General features: G+C 42.3%; 1 protein-coding gene across 2 annotated transcripts in view; it reads left to right on the top strand.

Moving 5' to 3' along the window:
* LOC122656141 (ABC transporter G family member 28-like) overlaps window positions 1–22,849 on the top strand; it is a 173,375-nt gene that overhangs the window by 115,307 nt on the left and 35,219 nt on the right. For both annotated transcript variants that reach the window (XM_043850592.1, XM_043850593.1), the window contains one exon: window positions 16,954–17,250. In XM_043850592.1, coding sequence (XP_043706527.1) covers window positions 16,954–17,250 — 297 coding nt within the window. The remainder of the gene's footprint in view (window positions 1–16,953; window positions 17,251–22,849) is intronic.

The raw sequence follows: 22,849 nt of genomic DNA, 5'->3' as shown, positions 1-22,849 counted from the left end.
GGTCCGAGTCTTCAAAATTGTTCCAACAGAGGCAACAAGAAGGGGATACTGAAATCTGGCGGTTGCGAAGAAAGGCCTAAGTAGGAAGGCAGTTAGAGAAAATCTTCCAGGCTGTGAAGCAGTGACGGGGGGATGTGATATTTGAACCAAAGAAGATTCCTCCAAGGGACTAAAGGGCCTTTCAGAAGGACTAAATTCCAGGCTGCTTTAGAGGAGGAGGTAGAATTGTTTGAGGACCAAGAAACATAATCACCTCTGTCTGCTGGTCTTTTGGAGATGAGATAGAGGTCATTCCAAAGGAGATTCAGCACAGGGATGGAAAGAGGGGGAGACCAACCAGCCTGGTCAATGATATCAGCAACCAAAGAGAGTCTGTCGAGGTCAAAAGCATAGATGATTCTGGGAGTGACTGAGTGGAGGAGGATCCCTTTTGGGTGCCAGTGGTCCAACCAAAGGAACGAAGAGAAACCATCCCCAATCTGAGAACGAATGGAATGAATCACCAAAGGATGGGTTGCAAGGATCTTACGCCAAACCCAAGAAGCATCTGACAAGGCTGAAGCAGTCCAAATAGAGTCCTAACGGAGAGGCCCCGAGTAAATCCAATCAACCCAGATGCTTTTCTTTTTTGTAGCGATCTTCCATACTAGCTTGATAATACCTGCAGTGTTCACATCTTTGATCCTTTTGATTCCCAAGCCACCTTCCTTCTTAGGCAAGCAAACAGCAGCCCAATTTAGAGGGTGAAGAAATCTAGAAGAGTCATTGCCCTTCCAAAGAAAAGAAGCCAGGAGAGATTCCAATAACTTGATAATGGATTGCGGGAGACCATAGATACCAGATCAATAGATATAAGAAGCTTCCAGAACTGATTTGATAAGAACCAATTTGCCTGCATAAGATAGTAACTTGCCTTTCCACAACTGAAGTCTTTTCCGTATAAGATCCAACATCGGGGTGCAATGGTGAGCTGAAAGCCTGGTAGGAATCAGAGGAAGCCCCAAGTATTTAACTGGCAGATGACCATCAAGGAAGCCTGATTTGTCAAGGAAAGCAAATTTGTCCAACTCAGAGACCCCAGCAAAAAATAAGAGAGACTTGGAAGGGTTGGTGCAAAGGCTTGATAGCTCATGAAAGTGTTGCAGACAAAGCAAAATAGACTCAAGCGAGGTAATGGATGCCTTAGAAAAGATCATAAGGTCATCTGCAAAAGCTAAGTGAGTCAGCTTGAGAGCTTTACTCTTTGGCAAGGGAGAGATGAGCTGCTGATCAGTGCAAATTTGGATTTCCCTAGAGAGAACCTCCAAAGCCAAAGCAAACAAATATGGAGATAGAGGGCAGCCTTGACGAATCCCACCGAAGCACCAAAGTAGCCAGCCGGGCTCCCATTAACCAAAACAGAGAACATTGGGGAGGAAATGCAATAGTGGATCCAGTTAACAAAGACCAACGGAAACCCCATCTTGATCATCACTTAAATCATAAAATCCCATCTTAGCGAGTCAAAAGCCTTATGGATATCAATCTTCAGAAGGACAGAGGAAGAGTGATTTTTCCTGTCAAACCCTCTGACAATATCATTGCAAAGAAGGATGTTGTTGGCTATATTTCTGCCAGGAATGAAAGCCGATTGGTTGTCACTAACAAGAAGATCCACTACACTTTTAAGTCTTCGACCAAGGATCTTGGCAATGAACTTGTATAACAGGTTATAGAGGGCAATGGGCCTAAACTCATTCATAGAAGAAGCACCCTCCTTTTTAGGAATGAGGCAAAGGAAGCTATGGTTAATACCTTTGATCTGGCTAGGGTTGAAGAAGAACCTCTCAATGGCAGCAATTAAACCCACTTTGATAATCTCCCAAGCAGCTAGGAAGAATCCCATACTAAAACCATCAGAGCCTGGGGCTCCATTTACCTTGAGGGAATGAATAGCAGCCACAATTTCCTCTTCCTTGGGAATGGAGTGCAATAAATCCAGATATTCAGAAGGAAGGACCTTGTTGGGCAAGTGATTTGGGATGGTGTTTGTATCCTCATGAGCACCACTGAAGATATCCTTGAAATACTGAACAGCAAAGCCTTTGATGTCCTGAACTGTAGTGACAACAGAGCCATCCTGAGAAGTAAGCTGAAGAATGGCGTTTGAATTAACTCTAGCTTTCACTGAACGATGGAAGTAGGCAGCATTTGAATCACCCAAGTCCAACCATTTAATTCTGGATTTCTGCTTAAGAAAACTTTCTTCCCGAGTGAGTAAGGAGGAGAGCTCAAGGGAAGTAGCTTTCTCCTCTTCAGCAAGAGAGCCATTGAGTTTGTCTGTCTGCAGCTGAAACTGAATAGAGGCAAGTCTATCTTTGCAATCCTTAACTTTCTCAGTGATGTTGCCAAAGATGTTAGTGTCCAATCTTTAAGAGCTGCCTTGACATTGCGAAGCTTTTTAGAGAAGGCAATGAGAGGGGTAGAGAAAGAATAAACAGGCTTGTCCCAAGCATCCTTAACTGTGGGGAGAAAAGTGGGATGAGAGGACCACATGTCAAAATACTTGAAAGGTTTAGCACCAAAAGAAATGAGAGGTTGGATAGCAAGGGAGATGGGAGAATGGTCAGAAATGTCTGGATTATTAAAGGAAGCATGGGAGGCTGGAAAGGTTGAAAGCCAAGCTTCATTGACAATTACCCTGTCAAGTTTACAAGAGATGCGGTGAGCTCCAGCTCTTTTGTTACTCCAAATTAGAGGAAAACCAGACCATCTAAGGTCATTAACTCCAATGTCCTCTATGCATTCATTGAAAGAGACCATGGCTTCCATGTCAAAATGATCCCCTCCTTGTTTTTCATAACTGTATCTGATGACATTAAAATCACCTGCCAAGCCCCAGGGATGGGACCCCACATGGGTTGCAATGGAACAGAGATCATCCCATAAGGAAAGCCTTTGAGTAGGATAGTTGTGGGCATAGACCACAGTGAAAGGAAGGAGAATTGGCCCATACTGTCGGAGAAACTAAGATGGAGGAACTGAGAGGAGGAGGATAAAAGGGAAATAGAAATTTTTGCGGGATCCCAAAAAAACCAGATTAGACCATTTGGGTGGTGAGGATAATTGGAGAGGAAAGACCAGGTAGGGGCAATGGAATGAAGAATTTTTGCAGAGTTGGGCTCTTTGATGTGAGTATCCAAAAGCCAACAGAAACTTGAACGAGAGTCACGAAGAAGCGAGCGAACGGCAGCATGTTTAGAAGGGGAGTTCAAGCCCCTAGTATTCCAAACGAGACCATGGTTCATTTGGAAAAGGAAGGGGAAGGCAGCAAAGGTTCAGAGAGCCTGGAAATTACAGACCGAGAGAAAGGGCACTGGGGAGTCGCCGACGGAAAGAGCAGTAGAAGGGATGGCCAAGAATTGCAGGTGGGGGGAGGACTATACTTTGAACCAGAGGAGTCAAAATGTCGGGCAAAGAAGAAAGGTCATTCGGGTTAAGAGGAGATGACAGGTTAAAAGTTGAACCGCCAGGGGGGCAGACCCGAGAACCCGAAGGACAAAAAGGCATGGATGAGTTTGGAACAGAGGGAGACAACGCAGGGGCAGAAATGTCCACAAGAGTTGACAAAGCAAGGGGGTCCACATCACCAGGGATAAAAGAGCTTTTACCTCGCTCAGATGGAGCCAGGGGAAGAGACAGATCCAATTCGCAAGAAGCCAAGGCACCAATATCCTGGTCAGACCTCGACAAAGGACCATCAGGAGCAGGAGCATCTTCAATAGAGCTTAAAATGGAAGGTCCGTTGCAGCGGTTTCCGCCATCCGAGACCTGCTGCGAGGAAGAACCTCAAAATGGAGCTTCTCGGGACAGTGGTCTAGGTCAGAGTCCGCAGATGCTGCAAGAAGACTGAACCTGTTTTGGCCGTCAGAGAAAGCTTGTTGAGACCAAGGCAGCTTCGAGGAGGTCGCAGCAAGGTGAGCTTTGTTCCGGCACTGGTTCCGGTGACGGAATCTTATGCGAGGCCTACCTCGAGACTGGGAGCGATCGGTCTGGCGTTGCACAGGCGCAGCTTCTTCGCAACATGGAGCAAGGTCTTCGCCAGCAGGGAGAACTTGCACAGCAGTGGATTGAACTACGGGCTTGCAGAGGCTGGGGTTATGGCCAAAATTTTTGCAAACAATACAATGTGGCGGCATCTATTCATAGTGCACCTCCTGCTCAAACGAGTAGTCGTCCCCTTCCTTCACCGTGATGAAGGAAGGAAGGGGATCTTGAGCAGAAACTTCGACACAGATTCTGGCATAAGCCAATCTGTCTTTTCACATGGTTCGCACATCAGTAAACAAGGGTTGCCCAACGACAGAGCTGACAGAACTCAGACCTTCAGAGCACCAATAATGGAGTGGTTAGCCAGGGAGAGAAACCCAGAGGGGGATGGATGAAGGGTCAACACGGCGGAGCTGCAGATGACGATGCCACTGTCTCAGGAATATAGGCTTTTTCCCCCACAAGCCAAGGCCCACCCTCAAGGGCACGGACCTTATCATGGGGGGAGGAGAACTTGAACATTAAAAAACCATTTTCTAGCAGGGTAATGTCAAGGCTTCCCTGAGCACGCCCTTTGCTTGGAGAGGGAAGCTTTAACAGTAAAAGGGAGGATACGAACCCAGGAAATGTCCCATGAGACAATTCTCCCACAGCTTGGCTTCAGCATCAAGAATATCCGGGGAGCAGAGGGCCACCTTGGAAGAGCTTACAGTAGCAGGGGCGACAAAATGGAGGGGAAGGCCATCGGAACGAGAACCCGATGCAGGGGAGAAAAGGGATTTCCAAGAAGGAGCAGGTTGAGCAGGGTTTGGTGAGGGAGGTAAAGGAGGAGAAGGAGAAGAGGGTCTAGAGGCTGACGACATAGCCCAAGAGAGAGGAATACGGAAGAAGGTCAAGCCGGCCAGAGTAGCCAGCGCCAGAGAAGACCAGAGAGCGTCATTCCGTCAAGATCATCTAAAGGTTCATTATCACCTAACATGTTATTCTAGCAACAAGAATGAAACATTTCAAAAAAATTAAGTCAATGCTCTCTCCAACTTACTTCTTGTGTTTGGAAATTCTAAACAGAAAGTTCAAGGTCTCGCGATCCCGCACAGACTTGTCGCGTAGTTTAGGATTTTAACATATTAAAATTTGTATTAACATGTGAAGACATAGAAGTATAAGACCTATGGTCCATGTCTAATAGTCCAAGTTCAAAACAGAACCAATTTTGGTTCAGACAGCACGAGCGGAGGCTTAAGCGGTGGATACGAAGCCTCTACTCCATACTCTACTCATTCCAGAATTTCTGGCAGATTGATCCCTGCTTAGTGTTTTAACCATAACTCGGTCATATGATTCTTCTTTTATTAGAACTGTTACTCAATTATCTACCTTTTTTTATGTTGATGACTTCTTCAATTTGATGCGGGAAAAGGACTCAAAATAGGTCTTAAGTTGCTATCATAACATGATACAGATTTCCAGAATTCTGTTTTGGGTTCAGAATAGGGAAACCTTCAAAATTATGAGTCTAATCATACATGTAATCATGATTACATGAAATTGGGTCCATGATTAGAAGTGTGACCCATATTATTGATTTTAATAATATATGTCTACTAAGATGTGAAAGTAATTCATTTATTAGCCTATTTCATGTTCTTTTGGTTCAGATTTGGTTTCAAACCAAGTGAACCTGAAATCCAAGGGGTAATCCCCAAATTACATAGTCCCTAATTAACTCATGATAACTAGAATATAACCCATACGATCTCCAAGTCTATAGTCTCAAGAAATTGTAGAGAATCAAATGGGTTTTGATGAGTTAAACAAGAGCTCATAAATGGTTTTATCATTTAGAAAAACTAACCAACCTAACCCATATATTTAGATTCAAAACATGATTCTAATAATATATCTAACATAGTCTAAGTAAAGAAGGAATGGATTAAGGGTATGGTTGATTTATCTAAACGTACTCTTCTTCTCTTCTCTTAGGATTTTTCTCTTAGTTTCAGTAGGGATTTCAGAAGTTTGAACAAAGGTTCTAACGTGAATCCCTTAGTGAAACTAATAGTTTGTAATTTAATTAACTAGTATATATGATTTAATTAATTAAATATGTAAACTTTGCCATGTGGCTACTTCATTATATATGGCATTGACACAATACCTTATACCATTACGCATAAGCTATAAGATGGTCCATGCGATTGACACTCACAATCCACTTGCTAAGGCTTAATTGGTTATGGATTTTTTTTTGGGTGAATAATATGTATTACCTTACCCCAGGAGGGGGCAGGACAAAGAAAGAATATACAAAGGAGAAGGGGGGGGGGGGGGGAGAAATAGCCAACCTACGTAGAGGTTGAAGGGAAAAGGGAGGGTAGATCAAGGCCCCAAAAACCAGCAATATGCCTATTCCTAGGGTTGTCCCTAATAGCGCGAAGATGAGCACGGCTGAGCTTGGAAGACACGTCAAAGGAGATGGCTTTCCAAATCAGTTCAAAAGAACGAGAGTTGGAAGTCCATAATTGGTTATGGATTTAATTAAGACTAAATTGAGGTTTTGGACTTTGATTACGCGAGGGGCTCACGCCGTGGGTCCGATGGAAAACCCAAGAGCGGAGTTTTGTTCGCAACATCAAAAAGTCCCAAGACAATGCTTAATGTCAAGCATCAGGCTTACGACGAAAAATTCGGTACCGGCAGGGGAATCTACCATGATTGGCGGCTTGAGTGACGGTTTAAGCCGCCGGTTGTATCCGCCAGTTGGTCTTACATTGCTGAAATTTATTATTTTGGTAATTAAAGTCTTACATTATTATTTGTTTTCTCTTTCATTTTATTATTATTAAGATATATATAATAAAATCGAAAGGACTTGTATGGCAATGCTTACCTACTCGTGACCGTATATGTGTGAGTAGATCGAGCAATTACACATTATGATTCTCTGCCACTTTGCTAGCCTATCAATCTGTTAGAATATGTAATCCAGAATACCGTGGGGTTATTCTGGTCCTTTTGGGCTTGCTTAGTTGTTAAGTTATTAGGATTAGATTGCTGCTCTTATTGAGTCAGCTAGTTAGGGGTATTTTTGTCTATTTATGTCCCTTTGTAATATTTCCCTCTATTATAAATAGAGGGGCTTACCTATCAATGAATCAAGCAATTCCATTCTCTCATTCTTTCTTTCTAACCCACGGTTCTGCTAACATGGTATCAGAGCCAATTCTGATCTAGGTTTGAAGGAAAGAAAAAAAAAAAAAACCCTTTTCTTCTTCAATATTGACTTCTCCCTCCTTTCTCTCTTTCTCGGCTTCTCCTTCTGTTTTAGATCTCTCATCCTTGTAAGAGGGCAGCACTAATGAGGTAAACCTAAACCAATGATTTAGTTGCTGCCCTCCCCCTCCATCCTACCTTTTTTTCAGATCGATGGTTGCTGCAACCATCTCTGCAATATTAGAGTTTTCCAGATTTTTTTGAAGATCAGATCTCTACCACTATTCACGGCTGGTTGTTCATTGTTGGAGCTTCATCTGCAACTTTAACCAGCATCCATCAACCCCACTTTCATTCCTTTCCAATGGCTAGATCTGGCCAAACCATTAACCTTCTATTTTTGGATCTCCACCTTCTATTTTTGGATCAACCCCTGGTTCTCACAATCACACCATCAGATCAGGTTGGGATTTCTTGGGGTTACTCCCTATACAAACCCTACTCGACCTGAGTTTGGACCCTTTCTGCTGGCTGGATTAGTTTCTGCAGCAAGGCTTCCTTAACCTTCTAATTTGGTTACCTGCTAAAAACTCTGACAAAACCCTGACTCTAATCAAATTTAAGATTACAGGTTTTAGCTTTTGCTGATTTTTGGAGGGTTGATTACTTCCATTACAAGGACCAATCGACCTTAATATTGCACCTTTCCAAACTTTTTTTAAGACCCCTACCCCAATCGATCTCTACTTTTCAGGGTTTTCCAAAACCCTGATACAAATCGATTTTTGGGGATAGGGATGTTTGCTGCTGCTGTAGTGCTTTGGAGGTGGTTCTAAGTTTCTAACATTAAAGGAGACACTCTACTTCATCAATTCATGGCTTGCAGAAGGTCTATTTACTGCAATAGTTGTTGTCCTAATTTTCTGCAACTTTTTGGTGTCTCTCCCTCTTGAAGAACAAGTCTCATTCCAACTGGAGATTAGTTGTTCAAATTGGAGGTCCATTCAAGCAGTACTAATCAGCATCTATTGCAAGTCTACATCAGCAATTACAGCCCTTTTCCCTATATCGATCTCAATTTCAGGGTTTTCCAAAACACTGACTAAAATCGATTTTAGGGTTGGGGCTGTCCTATCAAGCTAATTTTTTGAGGAGAGTCTTATACATATCAGAGGAGTATTTGACCCGTATTTCAACATCATTCATGGTGTTATTTTGAAAAAATCCAGGTTTCACTCTAATGGCTGGATTTCACCAAATATCAACCTTTTTTTTTTTTTTTCTAGTTCCTATGTGGTTGGCTGCATCACTTACTATTGGATCTTCTGATTTTTTTTTGGGTGAATAATGAGTTATTAACTTATACTTGCTAGTTCTATTGAGCTTTACTACATACCTTGCTGGTTCTATTGATTGGCTTTTGTAAACATGACTGGTTGACATGTTACTGCTACCTTTATGAGGACTATTTCTGCCCTGTTCTTGAGACTGAGTATCCTACTATTGAAGATCGAATTTCTTTCATTGTTGAAGACTCGAATCTACTACCCTGGAGATTAGTTTATTTGGGATTACAACAGTGTGTTCCATAGTTATTGGTTGCAACTACGAACCTATTCAATTGTGTGAAGTTTTCTCTACTGATTCAAATTCAGCTTACTTTGAGAAATTGATCCTAACATTGTTCACTAATTCAGATCTGATCCAAGTTTTTTTGAAGTTTATTACATCAATTCTGCCCAGATATCTTTGTCAGTTCTATTTAGCATGTGGGAGTTTACAAATTGGAGTTTTGCACACTGGTTCTTCCATGTTTAAAGATTGATCAAGCCTTAAAGATCGGAGTCTTTCCTTACTTCAAATCAGATTTGAATATTGGAGTTAGGTGTTTCTCCCCTACAGGAGTTTGTTTGATTGTTTAAAGATGGTTGACAATTTATATGTTGCATTATTTTTTTCTCCATGATTCTTTATCCCACTGCTTCTTCCATTACCCATCTCCCATACCATACCGTTGGCACTTACCAATCACCACCTTGGAAGTTTATGGTTTACTCTACTTTGCCATTTCTTCTTTTTCTTTTTCCATAGCACCTTTGGAAATTCTGGAAGATTATACTTTTGCACTATCTCTTACATCATCTCTGTTATGTCCACGGGTTACTACACGTGAAGGGGAGATTATGTACAGTACACCTGCAAACATTGTAGAAGCAGAACTTGTTGGAACATTTGATGCAAAACATAGAAGATCAGTGTTTCCACCATTGCCATTGGGTATCCTTTGTTATTGTTGTGAGTTTTCTGTAAGGGGGAGATCGAAGTATCAAAATATTGAAGATATTTGGTTGTTGCCTGCCTATTTGAGGATTTGTTGCCTACCTATATGAGGATTTACAATTGGGTTGATTATTTTCGTTGCCTGATTCAGTTTATTCCGCTGCTTGTTGCCCTAGTTCTACACTTCAAGATTTTGTTACTGTGGCAATTTGAGATTCATCACTGGACAGTTATTGAAGATTGGTGAAAGTTTGCTGATCAAGTCTGCCCAGGTTTTGGAGATCAATTATTTCAAGTTCTTGAAGGTTTATTTGGGAGCTTCATTCATCTGCCAAGCGGGACTCTGTTGCAACTTAGTTTCTTCCCATTTTGTTCAAGTTAGGCATTACTGCCTTATATGCGCCAACTTGAGGGGAAGTGTTAGAATATTGGAGTTATTTTCTTATTAGTTCAAGTTGGATCTTCTTTCTTTATTTGTATAATCCAGCTTTAGGGGGAGTGTTGGAATATGTAATCCAAAATACCGTGGGGGTATTCTGGTCCTTTTGGGCTTGCTTAGTTGTTAAGTTATTAGGATTAGATTGCTGCTCTTATTAAGTCAGCTAGTTAGGGGTATTTTTGTCTATTTATGACTCTTTGTAATATTTCCCTCCATTATAAATAGAGCGGCTTACCTATCAATGAAATCAAGCAATTCCATTCTCTCATTCTCTTTTCTAACCCACGGTTCTGCTAACACAATCGTAGTCCATTTCCCGACCTTCTTAACCATTGAACCAATGTTCCACAGGTTACTAGCTTCAACAGTTTCCATTTCTGGACCTATAGGTCAAAATTTAAATTAGACCGGGAAAATAGGGTGTAGAAAGTGTGGGTCTAACAATGCTGCCTCCAAGGACCCTGTCAAGTATGAAAACTGTTACAAGCCTTATCACACTAAGGCTCAGTGTTGAAAGTTACATGGGAAGCCTGTTGATTTTGAGGCGAAACGAGGCCGGGGGAAGCTCAAACTGAAGGCACATCTGACTGAAGCTGCTTCTCCTACTGCTACAGTCCCCTCTACTGACACACACAACTTTCCTCCAAATTCTTTTTCTCTCCATTTCTTCCTCTTCTTCTTCTTCTCTTCTTCTTCCATCTCCTTCTTCTTTCTTACTTACATCCTTTACCTAAATTTCAACTCGTACATGCATAACACCGTATAAGCTGTTTGATTCAATGTATCATGGTACATAAATTCTCCATAGGCCTGTCACATTAAATCGCTCACGATGGTATCTACACTGTCCCAACCATAGTGCCTTCACAAAATCTGTTCAAACGGAATCTTCTGATCTGGGCCGTCTATTTATGATACGGTATGTGCTTGAAACGCTGAAACTTAGTGTTGTAATATGGGTCCAAGGGTAAATCTGTCTATGGGGGTATTCTTGTATGTGGGTTTTAGTCCCACATTGCTTAGTTATATTTTTGTCATATGATTTCAATATTATAAATAAAGGCATGGCTATGATCACAGTGATCAAGCCAGTATTCACGGAATTCCACATGGCATCAGAGCGAAAAATATTCCGGGGATATGGGAAGTAAAATTTTTTCGTTTTTTTCTCTCTTTTTCTTTTCCGCCATTCTGCCCTAAAACCACCCACCGCCAGCCCCTCCACCACTTCCGCCACCTACCGCCAACCCCTCCACCACTTCCGCAACCAGCAACAGCCACGGCCTCCGCCAGCTACCGCTGGCCCTCTCCGTGCCTCCCGCCACCTCCGTAGGTCCCTCCCTCCTTTTTCCGCCACCTCTACACACCTCGGGGGGGGCTTCCACCTTGTTCGATTTTTTTTCATCCCTTGGTGGTGAGTTGACTCCCACCAAGGGTTCGTTTTTTACCCTATACATGTTCTGATTTTTTCTTTTGGGATTTGTCTCTGCCTATTTTTCTCTAGCCACCATGCCTGATGAGTCCGAGATCACGACTGCTTCGACTGGTTCTGACGATTCCAACCAGCGGTACTTTGTTCCCTTTCCGGTGAATCCCATAAAGTTGAATGGCAACAATTATCTTCTATGGTCTCGTTCCTGTTTATTTGCTGTTGGTTCCCATGGGCTTTCTGGTTATATCACGGGCACTAAGGTCAGGCCTACAGAGGCTGGATCGGCTCAAGATCGATGGATGAATTTCAATTTTTTGGTGATGTCCTATTTGGTTAATTCCATGGACCAGACCATTGCTGGTCATTATCTGCTCCTTGACACCGCTGCAAAAATTTGGGAGACGGCTCATGACACATATTCTCAGGTTGGGAATGCAGCCCAATGCTATGAACTTTGTCAGAAGCTCCATACTACCAAGCAGTTGGACTTGTCTCTGTCCCAATATAACAATACCATGTGCACACTATGGCAGGAATTGGATTTTTTGGGCACATTTAAGGCTACCACGGATGTTGACGCAACGGCCTTCAGGAAGTCGGAGGATGGTCTACGGCTGTTTGATTTTTTGGCCGGCCTCAACATTGAATTTGATAATATCGGGTCCAATATTTTGAATCGGGATCCTCTTCCCTCTTTGGAGCAGGCCTATGCCATACTTTCGGCTGAGGACACGAGGCGCACTGCCATGGTTCATCCTGTCACTCAGGAACGATCAGCCCTTGTTTTTGGTTCTCAATCTTCCCGTGGAAATTCCTCTCGTCCTCCTCCTACTGATCGGCCATCTAGTGATCGCCCGCCTATTAAATGCGATCATTATAGGAAGGACTGGCACACCAAGGACCGATGTTGGAAGCTTCATGGTCATCCTGCGGATACTTGTGGGAGTGGAAAGGGGGGTTCCAATCAGCCCAGTTCCTCTCGTGCTAATCGGGCTGCTACTGAAGATCCATCTGAACAGTGTCTTTCCTCTGTGATGGCTGAGTTGCATAATCTGCGGGATATGATGAATCGCTTGGACACATCTTGTTCGGCATCTGTATCTCCTTCCATGGCGGCTTTGGCTTTGTCTCTACCTGCTCCTTCCACTGCACCTTCTTTCACAGGTATTTCTTTTGGTGGGAATTGCACCTCGGTCATGCCTGACTCTTGGGATATTGACTCAGGAGCAACCGACCATATGATAGATTCTTCCTCTGTTTTTATCACATATACTCCTCTTTCAGGCCAGTCAAAGGTTCGGCTTGCTGATGGGTCTCTTTCTTCTATTTCTGGGAAGGGATCCGTTCAGTGCACCTCCTCTCTCACTCTTTCCTCTGTTTTACATGTTCCTAAGTTTACTACTAACCTGCTGTCCATTAGTAGTCTAACTAAGGATTTAAACTGCAAAGTAATATTTTTTTCCAACTCATTGTTTATTTCAGGATTTGGAAACGGACAGTACGATTGCATGTGGTAAGGTGGTTGGTGGTCTGTACGTGCTTGAAAGTTCCCGGACAGCATTGACATCACAGCCGGCATCTTCTACTTTTGATTCTGCATTGCTTGAGTTGAATAATTGGCATCGTTGTTTGGGCCATCCCCCGATTGGGGTTTTATATGCTTTATTTCCTAGTCTGGTAAAACAATGTAATAAACACAATTTTTCTTGTGATGCTTGCACTTTGGCAAAGCAAACTCGGAGTATTTTTCCTATTTCAGACAACAGAAGTTTGAGTCCTTTTGGTTTAATTCATTCTGATGTTTGGGGCCCTGCCCGTTGTGTTTCTACCTCTGGGTTTCGATGGTTTGTCACATTTATCGATTGTTTTAGCCGGACAACTTGGGTATAGTTAATGCATAGTAAGAGTGATGTGTTCAATTGTTTTATGTTATTCCACAAAATGGTCCAGACGCAGTTTGATGCTAAGGTGAAGATTCTTCGCTCAGATAATGGCAAGGAATATATGGATGGTGCTTTCCGTTCCTATTTGGACAGCCATGGGATCATACACCAGACTTCTTGTGTTGACACTCCCGCTCAAAATGGAGTGGCTAAACGCAAGAACAGACATCTACTGGAGGTAGCTCATTCCCTTATGTTCACCATGTCTGTCCCTCCTCGTTTCTGGGGTGATGCCATGCTTACAGCTACTTACCTCATCAATCGACTTCCATCTCGTGTCTTGGGTGGCCACTGTCCCTTGGATATGTTGGTTGGCAAATCCACCTTTGTGGTGCCCCCAAGAGTGTTTGGCTGTGTCGTGTTTGCACGAAATCACCACGTCCATGGTAAGCTTGATCCCAGAGGATTACGGTGCATTTTTCTTGGTTACTCACCGACTCAGAAGGGCTATAAATGCTACCATCCTCCTACCAGAAAGGTGTTGGTCACCATGGATGTTGTCTTTCGGGAGTTGGAGGTTTACTTTCCACCGCCGGTACCTCTGCAGGGGGAGACTCAAAGTAATGAAGAGGTCCCGCTGATTGCTCCTTTAGATGTTGAGATACCAACCATTGACGATGTTTCTATTGAACTAGAGGATGGAGTTACAAGTCAAGAACAAGAAGTGGGACAGATTGAGCAACAGGTGTAGGGGGAGAGACTTGTGAAACAGAAATACACTCGGGGAACTGATTTTCCTACAGATGGACCTTGGTACAAAGAGAAAGAAACCACCACTGCTGCACCACCTACGCAATCGGCATCTGTTCCTACTCCAAATCTTGCTCCTAGTCATACTTCGGGTAAGCCCCCTCTTGATCCTAGTCTTGACTTACCCATTGCTGTTCGCAAACAAAAAAGAAGTTGTACTCAGCATCCTATCTCAAACTTTGTGTTCTATAACTCTCTAACTCCTGCCTTTCATGCTTTCGTATCCTCTTTGTCCTCTATCTCTATACCTAACACTTGGCAGGAAGCAATAGCCGAACCAAAATGGAAGGAGGTAATGAATGAAGAAATGCTTGCCCTTGCGAAAAATCAGACCTGGGATTTGGTAAGTTCTCCACATGGGAAGAGGCCTATTGGTTGTAAATGGGTCTTTGTTGTGAAGCACAAGGTTGATGGTTCTATGGAGAGATATAAGGCGAGATTAGTCGCCAAAGGGTTCACTCAAACCTAAGGAATCGATTATCAAGAAACTTTTGCTCCTGTAGCGAAGATGAATACTGTACGGGTCATCATTTCTTGTGCTGTAAATCAAGGATGGGAACTTCAACAACTCGATGTGAAGAATGCCTTCTTACATGGAGACTTGGAAGAAGATGTCTACATGGAGGTACCCTCGGGTTTTACCTCTTTAGAGACTCGGGGGAAAGTGTGCAAGTTAAAGAAGGCCCTGTATGGTCTGAAGCAGTCCCCAAGGGCTTGGTTTGGCCGATTCCACAAGGCTATGATCGCATATGGGTATAAGAAGAGTAATGCAGACCACACATTGTTTGTTAAGAGAGTGGGACAGCAAGTTACCCTTTTGATTGTCTATGTTGATGATATAGTAATTACAGGCAGTGATGCACAAGAGATTCAAAAGCTGAAAGCTTATTTGGGCACGGAGTTTGAAGTCAAGGATTTGGGCAAACTGAGGTACTTCGTGGGGATTGAGGTTGCCTATTCAGCTAAGGGCATAACTCTCTCTCTTAAAGGAAATATACCTTGGATTTATTGAAAGAAACAAGGATGCTTGGGTGTAAACCAGCAGATACCCCTCTGGAGCCCAACACACATTTGAAGAGTAAGGAAGGTGAGCCAGTGGACAAAGGCAGCTATCAGAGGTTAGTGGGTCGATTGATTTACCTCTCACATACCTGGCCAGACATCACATTTGTTGTAAGCCTTGTCAGCCAATACATGCATCATCCTCACTCTTCTCACTTGGAAGCAGCATACAGAATTCTCCGTTACCTTAAGTCAACTCTGGGGAAAGGAGTATTGTTCTCTCCACACAGCCATCTCTGGATAGAAGCGTACACTGATGCAGATTGGGTTGGAAGTCCTGATGATCGGAAGTCCACATCTGGATATTGCACATTTGTTGGAGGTAACCTAACTACTTGGAGAAGCAAAAAACAAGCTGTTGTGGCTCGATCTAGTGCTGAAGCTGAATTCCAAGCTATGGCACAGGGTATTTGTGAGCTTCTTTGGCTCAAGGGGCTTCTTCAAGACTTGGGGATGAGTGCTGATCTTCCTATGCGACTCTACTGTGACAGCCAGTCAACAATCAGCATTGCTCACAACCCGGTCCAACATGATCAGACCAAACATGTTGAGATTGACCGGTACTTCATCAAAGAGAAGCTGGAACAAGGAATTATTTGTATTCCATTTATTCAGTTTAGTGAACAGTTGGCTGATATCCTTACCAAAGGAATCAGTACAAAATTGTTCTTTCCTACTGTTAGCAAGTTGGGCATGTTTGATATGTATGCACCAACTTAAGGGGGAGTGTTGTAATATGGGTCCAAGGGTAAATCTATCCATGGGGGTATTCTTGTATGTGGGTTTTAGTCCCACATTGCTTAGTTATATTTTTGTCATATGATTTCAATATTATAAATAAAGGCTTGGCTATGATCACATTGATTAAGCCAGTATTCACGAAACGGAATTTTGCTCATAAAACACTCATTTCATACCTAAATCAACCCAAACAAATTGGAAAATGACTTTTGTAACCACAAAAACGTGATTACATAAACTGTTGCGGGAATAAACAACAGAATACTCCCCAAATTCGTTCAAAGCCATTCCACCCTTTTTCAATGCACTCCATTTTCACGTGATGACACAAAAAACTCTATAACTTCCTCGTCTGACATCGAAACGACATGAAACCAGTTGTGTTGTAACCAAGATTCGACGAACTACATTTCTTATGCAGAGTGCTTTGCCCAGTTCTGCCATTAAGATTTCCAAAATCAGGTTCAAAGTGGACCCCACTGTGTGATCTTATGAAATCGTAACTTTTGATGTACGAGGCCTTCACCTGCTGCTACGGGCCTTTTCCAAACACTGCTTAGGGACCCTATATACTGCCAAAAGTCACCTTCCATGCTCGGATGCCGTTGTAACCTGCCAAATGGCCAAACTGCCCTTGACTCTGTGTAGAAGCCCGGTTGACCATTCCAGCTCTGCCAAATCACAAGTGCTACTGCCAAAACACCACTATGACCAAATACGTTGCCAACAATGACAACAACACTCCATTTGATCAACAGTCCCTTGCTCCTGTATGTATTCTGCATCTCAATGTATAATACTCATACAAGAGGCGTGATAGGAGGGAGATAAACGAAATTAGCTATTGTTATTGGGTTTCCTACTTCTAATTGTCACTTCAAGTCTGTTTAATATGCTGCTGCTGTTTATTGAAGACATCAATCCAAGTTCAATAATTTTGAGCTAATTGTGATTTTTTGCTAAATGCATTTTTTTAAGTTTCTGTTTCCATATGGTGTAGTTCAAAATTTACTTCTTGTCTTCCCCTGTATTGACATGGTTTTCTTTTCCTTCTGATCATGGAGATTATCTGCTGACATGCCAAAACCAGATAAGGTTCTAGTAGTTGAAAGAGTTATTGAATCCTTGGGGCTACAGGCAGTACGGGATTCCTTGGTTGGAACAGTAGAGAAGCGTGGGATCTCTGGAGGACAAAGGAAACGAGTAAATGTTGGACTGGAAATGGTCATGGAGCCTTCATTGTTGATATTAGATGAACCCACATCTGGTTTGGACAGTTCGTCTTCTCAGTTGCTACTTAGGGCACTTCGTCGTGAGGCCATTGAAGGGGTAAACATCTGCATGGTGGTTCACCAACCAAGGTATGCTCTAACAATTCAAATTGCATTTTTTTTTTAAAAGCATGATCTCTCCATTCTTTCTTGAAGAGGTCAGCATACTTGGTAGCCTTTTTATTCTATTTCAAGGAATTGCCCAGATGTGCTTAGTTTTATACCATATGCTTCCGGAATATCTATTATCTGTTTTCTTTTCTTTATTACTTCCTGAGAATATTCTAACTTTTTTGGTAGTACCCACATCTCCTGGAAAAGACTTCATTTGAGGCTTCTCTTTTTCTACTTGTGATCACAACACAATTTTAGTTTTCAATGATGAATCTGTGTAACATGATTAACGATGGAGTAAACAGGCATATCATTGCATGCCCAACCAAGTGAGAAGGGAAAAGCATCTTTAGGGTGTTTTGGCTCGTGTAGCTCCGTAAAGTCATTATTGATCTTGCAATGTTTCCCAAAACACTCTTTGATGGTCTCTCTCACCCACTAATGTGGTTGGTTGGTTGGGCGATGAGTGCATACTCCAAAGCAAAAAATCTGTTTTCTGTAATTACAAATTTGGATCTGAAAAGTACCAGAAACATAGTTCGAAATCTCGGTTGGAACCATCAAGATTTCATGAAATACTTTGGTTTCGACATAGGCCGAAACAAAATTGGTTGTGACTTAGTAGGAATGCAAGGTTTCGACCGAAATTTTGGCAGTTGGGCCTAAGTTTCGGTTTTGATTCGATTTGGTACAAAACAGTACATATAGAAAAGCATTTGTTTCAATCATTGGTTGTGACTCAGTAGGAATGCAGGGTTCGACCAAAATTTCAGCATTTCGGGCTAAATTTTGATTTCAACTAGGTTTTGGTACAAAGCAGTAGATATAAAAAAGCATTTGTTTCGATCAAAATTCGGTTTCAACTTGATTTCAAGTTGTTTCACTTATATTTCTTAATGGATTGCTACAATGCATCTATAGTGACGATTTACTGTATTTGAGCAAGATTTTTGTAAGATTCAAACTTTAGAGGTGTCCTAGTAATTAGATTAATCACTCTTGGTTTTGCGATTTGGGTTTTTTAACCCCACTGCTGCCGATATTTTTTTCTGCTACTACTTCTGGGTTTTAAAACCCTACTGCCGATAATTTTTCTGCTGCTGCTTCACCCCTACTGCCGATTGATCTGGCACTACTGTTTTTGGATTTTTCTACCCTGATCTGGTTCTTCTTAAGAGTCAATCTGTCATTATTGCTGCTGTTACTGCCGATTGCTACTGCTACTGGTTCTTTCACCCTAATCAGGAACCAATTGTTCTGTTATTGCTGCTTCGTCCAGTACTTGCTCAGCCCCACTTATGGCCGATCCTAAAACACAAACGGACACTGTCCAAGTTCAAATAACTACTATCAAGTTATCTGGAGTTTCAAACTATTTATTATGGGCACAGGCAGTGCAAGCATATATTCATGCTCAAGGAAAAATAAAATATATTACTGATGATCCACCAATTGTTGATCCAAAGGATCCTACTACAGTCAAAGTTCATGATGAGTGGATGCGTGAGAACTCAGTTATTAAAATATGGTTGTGGAACAGTGTTGAACTTGCTATTGCATCGAATGTGATGTTTCATATACTTGCTAAAGATGTTTGGAATGATCTACGTGAGAGTTTCTCTCAAGAAAAGAATATCTCCCGTATGTGTGAGTTTTTATGAGAAGCTCTTCACTTTCTGTTGAGTTATGTAACCCGATAAGGGTATTTTGGGTGTTTTTCTCCTTTTTTTCTTTGTTTATTCCCCTGATATAAGCATAGTCGGCTATACAGGGGCAGTATTGTAATTATGCTCATAAGTAAAAGATATAAATGAATATCTTCTTGGTATTTTGGGTGTTTTTGTCCTTTTTTTCTTTATTTACTCCCCTAATGGCATCCTCCATCAAACCAGCTGCGTGGACACCCCTGCCCATTATGTTTGCCCGGCAGGTTCCTCCTCAATATTGGAGTGATGCTATTCTCACTGCTGCCTACCTCATCAACCGTATGCCTACCCTTGTCCTTGATGGTCGTACCCCTGTTGACCTCCAAGGTTCTTCCTCTTTTGTGGTTCCCCCAAAAATCTTTGGTTATGTCTGCTATGCTAGTAATCATCATCTTCATGGTATGCTTGCTCCTCGAAGCATTCGATGTATCTTTTTGGGCTACTCTCCTACCCAGAAAGGATACAAATGTTATCATCCACCTTCTCGGCTTACATTTGTTACCATGGATGTTGTCTTCCATGAATCCCTGGCATTCTACTCTCAGGCTCTCAGCTACCTCTTCAGGGGCAGCATGACCCAATATTTGAAGATGTGCCTGATCTTTTACTTGATCTTTTACCAACTTCTATTCAGAGGGAGCCTTCTTCTACCCTTCTGGCTCCTATTCAGGATAAGCCAACTTCAGCCTCTCGGTCAATTCCTACTCAGGGGAAGCGCAGATCTGTGAGTCAAATTTATGTTGATCAAATCTACACCAGGAAGCACAAACTGCAGGTTGAGACTACCTCTACTGTACCACCTCTTCAACCATCAGAACTTGATCCAGATCCAGATTCCGCTGCTTTACTTGGTAAGGATCCCTCTCTTGATTTACCTATTATTGTCCGTAAAGACATTAGATCTTGCACCCAACATCCCATCACCAATTTTGTTTCTTATGATGCTTTGTCTCCTTCCTATCATGCATTTGTGTCCTCTCTTTCCTTTGTTTCTATTCCTTAGAAATGGCAGGTGGCAATGGAAGATCCAAAGTGGAAAGCAGCCATGTTGGATTTTCAATGATGGCCTTATCCAAGAATGAGAAATGGGAATCGGTAGCTCTTCCTTCGGGTAAGAAAACAGTGGGCTGCAAATGGGTATTTGTTGTCAAGCAGAAGCCTGATGGAACGGTGGACAAATAAAAGGCTAGACTAGTGGCCAAGGTATTTACCCAGACCTATGGGATTGATTATCAGGAAACATTTGCCCTAGTGGCAAAGTTGAACACCGTTCGGGTCTTGCTATCATATGTTGTCAATCTTGGCTGGGATTTGCAGCAATTGGATGTAAAAAATGTTTTCCTTCATGGAACGCTGAAGGAGGAAGTCTATATGGAGATCCCTCCAGGTTTTTCTTGTGACAAGACTCATGGGAAGGTTTGCAGATTGAAGAGAGCATTATATGAGCTGAAGCAATCTCCTCGAGCTTGGTTTGGCGGGTTCCATAAGGCAATGATCTCTGTGGGGTAGAAACAGAGTAATGCTGATCACACCTTGTTCATCAAGCGGAATGGAGATAAGGTTACTCTTCTCATAGTCTATGTCAACGACATAGTGGTGACTGGCAATGATGCAAATAAAGTCTCTCACCTAAAGACTTTCTTGGGACGAGAATTTGAAATCAAGGATCTAGGACAGCTCAAGTATTTTCTTGGGATTGAAGTTGCTCGTTCTCCCAAAGGCATCTTTCTCTCCCAAAGGAAATATGTTCTAGATTTACTTTCAGAGACTGGTTTGTTAGGATGTCAACCATGTGACACCCCTTTGGAGGCTACTACTCTTCTACAAGAGAAGGATGGTGATCCTATTGGTAAGGGGCGCTATCAAAGGTTGGTGGGAAAACTAATCTATCTCTCCCATACTAGACCAGACATTGCATTTGTTGTTAGTCTGGTCAGTCAGTTCATGCATGATCCCTACTCCACCCATATAGCTGCTGTTCTTCGTAGTCTCCACTATCTGAAGTCAACTCTAGGGAAAGGGATTCTCCTGTCTCCACATGATCACCTTCGCATTGAGGTGTACACAGATGCTGACTGGGGTAGTAACCCAGACAAAAAATCCACTTCAGGCTGTACCTTTGTAGGAGGTAACCTTGTCACATGACGAAGTAAAAAGCAAAATGTGGTGGCTAGGTCTAGCGTTGAAGCGGAATTCTGTGCCATGGCCCAGGGCATATGTGAACTATTGTGGCTTTAGAGTTTACTCCAGGATATTGGTTGTTCTGTTCATCGTCCGATGATGTTGTACTAGGTCTAGCGTTGAAGCAGAATTCCGTGCCATGGCCCAGGGCATATGTGAACTATTGTGGCTTTAGAGTTTACTCTAGGATATTGGTTGTTTTGTTCATCGTCCGATGATGTTGTACTGTGACAACAAAGCAACAATCAACATTGCTCACAATCCAGTGCAACATGACCGTACCAAGCATGTGGAGATCGACAGACACTTCATCAAGGAGAAGTTAGAAGGTGGGCAGATTTGTATACCCTTTGTCAAATCCAACGATCAACTTGCAGATGTATTAACCAAAGGGTTAAGTGGAAAGTTATTTCACCCTAGTCTAGTTAAGTTGGGCATGTATGATATTTATGTACCGACTTGAGGGGGAGTGTTGAGTTATGTAACCCGATAAGGGTATTTTGGGTGTTTTTGTTCTTTTTTTCTTTGTTTATTCCCCTGATATAACCATAGTCGGCTATACAGGGGTACTATTATAATTATGCTCATAATTACAATATATAAATGAGGGGGCTGTGAGTGAAGGAACAATTCACTCAAGCCATTCTCTCATTCTCGTTTCAGCTAACACTTTCCGACAAGGAGATAAATCTTTGAATGAATACTTTGCCAGTTATAAGGGAATAATTGAGGAACTCCAGATACATCAGCCACTCACCACTAAAATAACAACGGGCAGAATTCCATGTTGCAAAATTTCTAGCTGGATTGCATCCTGATTATCAGTGTCTATGAGAGGTCAACTCCTCACGGGGGAGAAGGTTCCTTCTCTCAATGAAGTTTTTTCTCGCATCAATCATTTGGCTAATCTATCTAAGTCTGATCCTCCTTCTAAAGAAAATTCAGCTTTTGTTGCTAGTCATGGTCACGGACGTGGTCGTGGCCAAACTAAGGGCCGTGGCAGGGGCACTGGTGGAAGAGGAACTAATTATCAGTCTTTTGACAAGTCTTCCCGCCAGTGCACTTATTGTGGGAAACCAAATCATATTGTGGATACTTGTTGGGCCAAATATGGTAAACCTGAATGGGCAAATGAACTCGCCAATGCTGTTATTACTGATACTTCTATTGAGAAACCTACCAATGCTATGAATCAGAGTTCTACGTCGAGTACCTCATCCACTGTGTCCCGTGATGATTACAACCAGCTAGTTAAACACCTTCAACAACTTGAAGCTAATTCTGCCTCCACTTCTACCGCCATCGTGGCACATAAAGGTAACTCAATCTGTTATCCTTCTTCTACCTCTTGGCTTATTGATTCTGGTGCCTCCTGTCATATGACTGGTAAGTCACACCTGTTCTCTTCAATGGATCAAAACTCTTCTAATGTTATCCTTGCTGATGGGTCCTCCTTTCAAGTAATTGGTCATGGAGATGTTTCTCCTACATCCTCTATGACCATGTCTCATGTTCTTCATCCTCCTAAATTAACTCTAAGCCTTTTATCTGTTAATCTAATTATTAAATCCCTTAAGTATTCTGTAACATCTTATCCTTCTTATCATGTTTTTCAGGACCTTCAGACAAGGAAGACGATTGGTAGCGGGCTTGAGTACGACGGTCTATACTACCTAGATGGCACAGGA

The sequence above is a fragment of the Telopea speciosissima genome, chromosome 3 (genome assembly GCF_018873765.1).
Source record: "Telopea speciosissima isolate NSW1024214 ecotype Mountain lineage chromosome 3, Tspe_v1, whole genome shotgun sequence".
Classification (NCBI taxonomy): domain Eukaryota; kingdom Viridiplantae; phylum Streptophyta; class Magnoliopsida; order Proteales; family Proteaceae; genus Telopea; species Telopea speciosissima.
Note: the sequence above shows the minus strand (reverse complement) of the source record. Positions and strands in the feature narration are given on the sequence as shown.